Genomic DNA, 9,373 nt, shown 5'->3' with positions numbered 1-9,373 from the left:
CAGTTCACATGTTACTGGATTTATTTTTTGCTCGTTTGTTGTTTTTGTTTTGCATATATATTTGTTGCTTCCTTCTTTTGCACCGTTATAGGAGCTGCCCGTTGGCTATGGCTGTCCAACCTGGTGAGTTGAGACATGTATTAGCTGGACGATCTTTTGTAGGTCCAATCCCATTCGGAACCAGCAGTACTATACCGATAGAATACTTCCCCGTCACTCAGTGTGTTGCTCGATAATGTTGTTGTATCAGGTCAATACTCAAATGACTGAACCACCAACATGAAGAACTGAAGCTGCGGCCGCCAGTGCGATCTTGCAACTGCCATTTTTGCCTCTCGCCATTACTGTCAGGCATTGTTGCTGCCTGTGTTAAGTCTGTTTAAAATGGAAATCAGCTGATGCAGACTAATCCCATTCTTTAGACCAAGTTCTTTTGTTCAGTGTTCAGCAGGCTGAGATAGCTGAAGCAACTGCAAACCTGTACATGTTATGGCAGAATGGCATTTGTGCTGATGTGATGAGGATTTATTGCTGAAGTGTGGGTTCTATTGAAATAGTTTAGTGTTTTTTGAGGGGGTGGGGACAGTGGGAGGAAGTGAACATCTGGTGCAAGAAGGCGATGGCTAAGAAGGAGAAAAATCTGTGGCTGTTGCTGTAAGCGGGCGACCCACATCTCCATGCAAGTCTCAATGGGGCCTGCACTTTACTCCATCAGATAACAGCTAGAGGTGAGCACTGAGATTGTTTCAGCAGAACGTTATGTCTCAGGTTTGGTACTGGTTGAAGGTTATGCTCAGTTTTATAGTTAGTGTTACATTATAGGGTTGGGGTTATCAGACAGCTAGGTTTAGTGTACGGTTCACTGTTGCAGTTTGTGTTAGGGTCCGGGTTTGTGACAGGTTATGTTACTGCTTGTGTTGGGTTAGTTATATAATTAGGTTTAGATTAGGAATATAATTTGTGTAAGGGTTAGATTTGGCGTTAGGGTTAGTGTTACAGCTAGGGTTAGGTTTAGGGTTAGGCTTAAAGTTAGAGTTATGGTCAGGGTTACATATAGGTTAAGTGTTACATTTAGGTTTAGGATTATGGTTGCATTTAGGCTTCGGCACATCATTAGCATACATTTAAGTTTATTTTTTGTGGTTAGGGTTACAGTTAGTGTTGGAGGAAGGGGTAAATTAGGGTCAAAGTTAGATTATAGTTTGAGGTTACAGTTAGGGTTAACTTGTTGATAGTTCTGCTGTCATGGATACCCTGAGGGCTAGGTTTGTAGCTTGGGCTAAGCTTGTGGTTAGAAAATGCAGTAAGAGTTATGGTTACGTTTGGGTTATAGTTAAATTTAAGGGTATGGTTGGGGTTAGAGCTGCTGTTGTAGATATTCTTAGGATGACAGTTAGATTTAGGGTTACTGTTATGGTTTGGGTAAGGATTAAAGGACTCTGGTGTGTTAATAAGGTAAGCTTTTTATTTAAAAAGTTCTGTCCGTCGGATTGATAAACTAACAAGTTTTGAATTTTTGTTGGTTTCTCAGTAGATTTGTTGGGAATTTAGAACAGTGGGAATGGAGGTTAAGGCACTTGAATGTTCCTCCTGCAAAATGTGGCAGGTAAGGGTCGCCAAGAGTGACCCTGCTGACTGCATCTGCGGGAAGTGCACCCAACTCCAGCTCCTCGAGAACTGCGTCAGGGAACTGGAGCTGGAGCTGGATGAACTTCGGATCATTCGGGAGGCGGAGGGGGTTATTGAGAGGAGTTATGGGAGGTAGTCACACCTCAGGTAAAAGAAGTAGGTAGATGGGTTACCGTCAGGGGAAGGAGAGGGAACCAGCAGGCAGTGCAGGGATCCCATGTGGCCGTTTCCCTCAACAACAGGTATACCATTTTGGATACTGTTGCGGGGGATGACTTACCAGGGGTAAGCAATGGGGTACAGGTCTCTGGCACAGAGACTGTCCCTGTTGCTCAGAACGGAAGGGGGAAGAGGAGCAGAGCATTAGTCATTGGGAACTCCATAGTTAGGCGAACAGATAGGAGGTTCTGTGGGAACGAGAGAGACTCACGGTTGGTGTGTTGCCTCCCAGGTGCCAGGGTTCGTGATGTCTCGGATCATGTTTTTGGGATCCTTAAGGGGGAGAGGGAGCAGCCCCAAGTCGTGGTCCACATAGGCACCAACGACATAGGTAGGAAGAGATATGGGGATTGAAGACAGAAATTCAGGGAGCTAGGGTGGAAGCTTAGAGTGAGAACAAACAGAGTTGTTATCTCTGGGTTGTTGCCCGTGCCACATGATAGCGAAGCGAGGAATAGGGAGAGAGAGGAGTTGAACACGTGGCTGCAGGGATGGTGCAGGAGGGAGGGTTTTGGTTTCCTGGATAATTGGGGCTCTTTCTGGGGTAGGTGGGACCTCTACAAACAATTTGGTCTTCACCTGAACCAGAGGGGTACCAATATCCTGGGGGGGAGGTTTGCTAGTGCTCTTCGGGGGGGTTTAAACTAATTCAGCAGGGGAATGGGAACCTAAATTGTAGTTCCAGTGTACAGGATGTTGAGAGTAGTGAGGTCAGGGATAAGGTTACAAGGACGCAAGAGGGCACTGGCAAGCAAGAACTTGGTTTAAAGTGTGTCTACTTCAATGCCAGGAGCATCCGGAATAAGGTGGGTGAGCTTGCAGCATGGGTTGGTACCTGGAATCTCGATGTAGTGGCCATTTCGGAGACATGGGTAGAGCAGGGGCAGGAATGGATGTTGCAGGGTCCGGGATTTAGATGTTTCAGTAAGAACAGAGAAGATGGTAAAAGGGGGGGGGGGGGATGTGGCATTGTTAATCAAGGAGAGTATTACAGCGGCAGAAAGGACATTTGAGGACTCGTCTACTGAGGTAGTATGGGCCGAGGTTGGAAACAGGAGAGGAGAGGTCACCCTGTTGGGAGTCTTCTATAGACCTCTGAATAGTTCCAGAGATGTCGAGGAAAGGATAGCGAAGATGATTCTCGACAGGGGCGACAGTAACAAGGTAGTTGTTTTGGGGTCATTAACTTTCCAAATGTTGACTGGAAATACTATAGTTCGAGTACTTTAGATGGGTCAGTTTTTGTTCAGTGTGTGCAGGAGGGTTTTCTGACACAGTATGTAGACAGGCCAGGTGTTAGATTTAGATGTAGGTGAGCACTTTGGTGATCGTGATCACAATTCGGTTAGGTTTACCTTAGCGATTTGCAGGGACAGGTATATACCGCAGGGCAAGAATTATAGCTGGGGGAGAGGAAATTATGATGCGATTAGGCAAGATTTAGGTTGCGTAGGATGGGGAAGGAAACTGCAGAGGATGGGCACAATCGAAATGTGGAGCTTATTCAAGGAGCAGCTACTGCGTGTCCTTGATAAGTATGTACCTGTCAGGCAGGGAGGAAGTTGTCGAGCGAGGGAGCCGTGGTTTACTAAAGAAGTTGAAGCTCTTGTCAAGAGGAAGAAGGCGGCTTATGTTTGGATGAGACGTGAAGGCTCAGTTAGGGCGCTTGAGAGTTACAAACTAGCCAGGAAAGATCTAAAGGGAGAGCAAAGAAGAGCAAGGAGAGGACACGAGAAGTCATTGGCGGATAGGATCAAGGAAAACCCTAAGGCTTTCTATAGGTATATCAGGAATAAAAGAATGACTAGAGTTAGATTAGGGCCAATCAAGGATAGTAGTGCGAAGTTGTGTGTGGAATCAGAGGAGATAGGGGAAGTGTTAAATGAATATTTTTCGTCACTATTTACAGTAGAGAAAGAAAATGTTGTCGAGGAGAATACTGAGATTCAGACTACGAGGCTCGATGGGATTGAGGTTCACAAGGTTGAGGTGTCAACAATTTTGGAAAGTGTGAAAATAGATAAGTCCCCTGGGCCAGATGGGATTTATCCTAGGATTCTCTGGGAAGCCAGGGAGGAGATTGCAGAGCCTTTGTCCTTGATCTTTATGTCGTCATTGTCGACAGGAATAGTGCCGGAAGACTGGAGGATAGCAAATGTTGTCCCCTTGTTCAAGAAGGGGAGTAGAGACAGCCCTGGTAATTATAGACCTGTGAGCCTTACTTCGGTTGTGGGTAAAATGTTGGAAAAGGTTATAAGAGACAGGATTTATAATCATCTTGAAAAGAATAAGTTCATTAGCGATAGTCAGCACGGTTTTGTGAAAGGTAAGTCGTGCCTCACAAACCTTATTGAGTTTTTCGAGAAGGTGACCAAACAGGTGGATGAGGGTAAAGCAGTGGATGTGGTGTATATGTATTTCAGTAAGGCGTTTGATAAGGTTCCCCACGGTAGGCTAATGCATAAAATACGGAAGTATGGGGTTGAAGGTGATTTAGTGCTTTGGATCAGAAATTGGCTAGCTGAAAGAAGACAGAGGGTGGTGGTTGATGGCAAATGGAGTTTAGTTACTAGTGGTGTACCGCAAGGATCTGATTTGGGGCCACTGCTGTTTGTCATTTTTATAAATGACCTGGAAGAGGGTGTAGAAGGGTGGGTTAGTAAATTTGTGGATGACACAAAGGTCGGTGGAGTTGTGGATAGTGCCGAAGGATGTTGTAGGTTACAGAGGGACATAGATCGGCTGCAGAGCTGGGCTGAGAGATGGCAAATAGAGTTTAATGCGGAAAAGTGTGAGGTGATTCACTTTGGAAGGAGTAACAGGAATGCAGAGTACTGGGCTAATGGGAAGATTCTTGGTAGTGTAGATGAACAGAGAGATCTTGGTGTCCAGGTACATAAATCCCTGAAAGTTGCTACCCAGGTTAATAGGGCTGTTAAGAAGGCTTATGGTGTGTTAGCTTTTATTAGTAGGGGGATTGAGTTTCGGAGCCACGAGGTCATGCTGCAGCTGTACAAAACTCTGGTGAGACCTCACCTGGAGTATTGCGTGCAGTTCTGGTCACCGCATTATAGGAAGGATGTGGAAGCTTTGGAAGGGGTGCAGAGGAGATTTACTAGGATGTTGCCTGGTATGGAGGGAAGGTCTTACGAGGAAAGGCTGAGGGACTTGAGGTTGTTTTCGTTGGAGAGAAGGAGGAGGAGAGGTGACTTAATAGAGACATATAAGATAAGCAAAGGATTAGATAGGGTGGATAGTGAGAGTCTTTTTCCTCGGATGGTGATGGCAAACACGAGGGGACATAGCTTTAAGTTGAGGGGTGACAGATATAGGACAGATGTCAGAGGTAGTTTCTTTACTCAGAGAGTAGTAGGGGCGTGGTACGCCCTGCCTGCAACTGTAGTAGACTCGCCGACTTTAAGGGCATTTAAGTGGTCATTGGATAGACATATGGATGAAAATGGAATAGTGTAGGTCAGATGGTCGGCGCAACATCGAGGGCCGAAGGGCCTGTACTGCGCTGTAATATTCTAAATTCTAAATTTACAGCTAAGTCTCATGTCAGATTTGGATTTATATTGAATGCTCAGGTTAGTTTTGCACAATCTGTTTAGTATTGCTTGGTGTTATTGTTAATGTTGCAGTTAGGTTGAGCATTGGGGTTAGCATAATGTGTATGGTTTCGGTTATGGCTCAGGGTTAATTGAACAAGACATCGGAAGAAACAGCACAGGAGAATTATTTTGAATTATTTGAAAGCAAGACATGCTGGAAGATATTATCACCACTGAACCAATGCTTGGTCATAGACGCTGGTTTTAGGGAGTGTCTTAAAGTAACAGATAAGCAGGCAGAGATGTTTGGCGGAGGGAGGGGGTGAGGTAGATTGCATAGATTAAGGCCCAGGCGGCTGCAAGCACCTCGCCAATGTTGGATAAAAATAAATAAGGGATGTGCGGATTTAAGGTCAGCATCACAGTTAGGGTTAAGTTTTGGGGTTAGGCTTGTCATTAGGTTGATGCTTAGGGTTACGGTTAGGTTAAGTCTTACATTTAGGCTTAGGGTTGTGGTTGTATTTAGGGTTAGGCATTCTGTTCGCATATACTTAGGGCAGAATTTCAGGCGTGCAGAGATTTCTGAGGTTTGTGTGAACTGCCAGAGGTTAACCACACAGGAAGGTTTGTCAGGGCTGAAGGAGATTACTGAGATATCGAGGGCTGTAGGATTGGAGCAGTTGACAGAAATATGGAGAATCGAGGGAAGGGAGGGATTTGAAAACTAGGAAGAGAATTTTAACATCGATACGCAGCTTGCCTGGGAACCAATGCAGGTCAGCAAGCATTGGGGTGAATGGTGATCAGGTCTTGGTCTGACTCAGGACACGACAGCAGGACTTTGGATCAACCATCAGTTTACAGAGGGTAAATTGTCTGTGACCAGCCAGGTGTGTGGTCGATTAGTCATGGCTAAAGCTAACTAAGACATGCATGATGGTTTCAGGAGCATATGAGCTGAGGCAGAGAGGGAATTAGGTGTTGTTCTGGTGTTGGAAAAAGGCGGTCTTAATGACGGCACAAATATGGGGTAGGAAGGTCATCTTGGGCTCAAATATGACAGGAGGCTTTCTCAGACAGTTGCCAAGGAGAGGGTTTGAATCATTGGCTGTGGTATTTGAGGCAGCAATCGAAGACAATAGCGTATGTCTTTCTTAAAGTTCGATGTAAGAAATTACTGCTCATCCAATACTGGATGTCCAACATGACGTCCGATAAACTAAAGATTTTGGAGTGTTGGGAGAGTTTGTTCTGAGCAGGGGCTTGGCGTGGTCTACGTTTATGTGGGATATAATGATGTGACTTCATATGACATTAATAGGTGGCAACACATGGGTGACAAATAAGAGGGGGCCAAGGATCGTTTTTTGGTCAATACGCTAATGATACGGGAGTGGACAAGAAGCCATTTATGGCAATTCATAGGCAATGATTAGATAGTTAAAAACAAAACCAGGCGCGTGCAGTCCCACCCAACAGGATAAAGGTGCACAGGCTTTGAAGCAGGATAATGTGATCAATCATGTCAATGGCTCAGACAGTTCGAGAAGGGCGAGGAGAGATAGTTTATATTTGTCACAGACACATTGGATGTCATTTGTGACATTGGTAAGAGACTTTTCGGTACTGTGACAGGAATGGAAACCTGACTGGAGAGATTCAAACATGGAGTTTTGCGCAAGAAGGGCACTGAGCTGCCCGGCGAGAACATGTTCACGGAATTTGGAGAGGAAAGGGAGGTTTGAGTTGGTGCAGCAGTTTGCAATGGCGGATGGGCTGAGGTACTGTTTTTTTAGGAGAGAGGTGATGATGGCAGTTTGAAGGAGAGGGCAACAGGGCCTAAGGAGAGACAATCCTTAATAATATCAGCTGGCATGCGAGCTAGAATGAGACTTGGTCCTGTCCATCTGAATAGCCGCCTAGCTGGTGTCCCGTGGCTGCCAGCCCCTACGCTGTGTTAGGTACAGCTCCCTTGCCCCAGGTCCCGTCTCCACACCAGAGCCCCTTGGCTGGAATTGTTCAGATGCCAGGAGCCTGCAATCAACAGGTTCTGGGAAAGGGACCAAAGGGGGGGGGGGAAGGCAGAGCGAGAGCGAGAGCGAGGGGGGGGGGGAAGAGAGAGAGAGAGAGAGAGAGAGGGGGGGGAAGAGAGAGAGAGAGAGAGAGAGAGATGACATTGACAGAGTGGGGCGAATGGAACGGGGTCTCTCTGAATAAACAATTTTCAGCAATAATAAAGAAAAAAATGACACCAAAAGATTTCTAGCATCTGTGCTTTTTGACTTTTGTAATAATAAGTTTTCTTTTATGATTAAATGCGAAGATCTGAGAATCAAACCAGCAGAGGAGGAGAAGGGACTATGGCTGCTTATCCGCATCCTCCCCTACAAGGGACATTTCAGTCTGTTTTTGCCCCTTTCTGTCTGGTTCCCCAAATGCAGTTTTAGGTCTGCTGTCCCACGGTGACTTTACGTGAGTGACCCAACATGACCACTGCCCCGCCCTCCCCGCCACCAGCCACCCGCTGCCCAGACACTGCTACAGCTATTTTTTCTTTGGAACATCCAGCTGTCCAGCTGTCAGTCACCTCTTGCCCATTCGTGATGAATTTTACATTCATGGAATGGTAACAGTAGGACTTGCCTCTGGGTTGCTCTCAGTTGTTTTCTTTATTCATTCGTTGAATAATTGATGCAAATGGATATTTCACCGCACTCTTGATCTGCTCTCTGAACTTGGACTGAGTCACCCCATACAAAAATGCGTTTGTGCAGCAACTTAAAATCAGCAGCATCCATCCAACTTGTCGCAATACATATAAAGAATCATTATAATCCCCGGGATCTGTGCCAGTAATTAAATAGTACATGAAATTTATAACATTTACCAACCACAGAAGTATGAAGCTGCCGGATATGGTGAAGAGTAATATCACAGACTTCCTTCTGCTTTCCATCTCTGGGTCACTGTGATTCTCTCCCATGCTCGGTCCTCTCAGTCCCTTACGGACCTGACTGGTGACTAAAATATGTCTGACTGTCATTGCATTGAGCAACAGAATTAAAATGAATGGGAGCAATGGGATTAAAACCTTATCAAACCAGTCAAATAAAACCCATCCGGGCTCAATAAAATAGCTTGGCTTCACATGACAGCCCCATGGTATATTGTCAATTATCTCTCCAGGTTCAAATATGAAGTAGAAGGGAATATTCTTTAAACAAAGCAAAATGCCGGTTGTTCCTAGAACCACAGCTGCAGTTTTCTTGGTGCAATATTTTGTTCTCAGCTTCTGGCAACAAATGGCCACAAATCGATCAAAGGTAAAAGTGACGGTGAACCAGACAGAACACCCTATGGCTGCACGAAGCAGGGAGGCGGTGACCCTACACACAGGGGTGATGTTCAGGAAAGATCTTGGGAAATAATATTTATTGAACGGCCACAGTATGAGTTCCGTAATAATGACCAGCACATCCGCTGCTGCCATGGCCACCAGGTACCGAGTGGTACAGATGGAGAGACCGCACTTTCCCTTGGATAGGATTGCAATCGCCACTAAATTAACTGTAAGAGCAAGAAACTGGTAATTATGAATCAAACATACTCCGTTTACAGTTTTAACGCTGGACATTGTAACCCACGTTATATAAAAAGACACATGGGATTGGTGATTTAAATCATCCCGCCTAGGAATATCGAACCTCTCGCTCAAGATTGGACATCCCAAACCCAGACCACAGGCCTTCCGGATCGCACCACCCACCCAGGAATTGGACCACTCCTCTCAGGATTGGACTCATTTAGGCTTGGACCACCTCTTCTGGGTTCAGACCACCTTGCCGCTGTCAGCTGACCTGGAAATTAGGTTTCCACATAATTTATTGGATCAGGCACTCTCCTTGCCCCCTCCCCATCTCGGGACTCGGACCACACACTAGGATAGGAGACGCATCTCCGCAGAATTGCAT

At 45.7% G+C, this 9,373-nt stretch overlaps 1 protein-coding gene across 1 annotated transcript; it reads right to left on the bottom strand.

Annotated features, from left to right (window-relative positions):
* Window positions 1–8,058: 8,058 nt before the first annotated feature.
* On the bottom strand, window positions 8,059–9,036 carry LOC137346930 (probable G-protein coupled receptor 139). The gene has a single exon (XM_068010884.1). The coding sequence runs from the start codon at window positions 9,034–9,036 to the stop codon at window positions 8,059–8,061; it is 978 nt and encodes a 325-aa protein (XP_067866985.1).
* Window positions 9,037–9,373: the final 337 nt, after the last annotated feature.

The sequence above is a fragment of the Heterodontus francisci genome, chromosome 31, assembly GCF_036365525.1.
Source record: "Heterodontus francisci isolate sHetFra1 chromosome 31, sHetFra1.hap1, whole genome shotgun sequence".
Classification (NCBI taxonomy): Eukaryota; Metazoa; Chordata; class Chondrichthyes; order Heterodontiformes; family Heterodontidae; genus Heterodontus; species Heterodontus francisci.
Note: the sequence above shows the minus strand (reverse complement) of the source record. Positions and strands in the feature narration are given on the sequence as shown.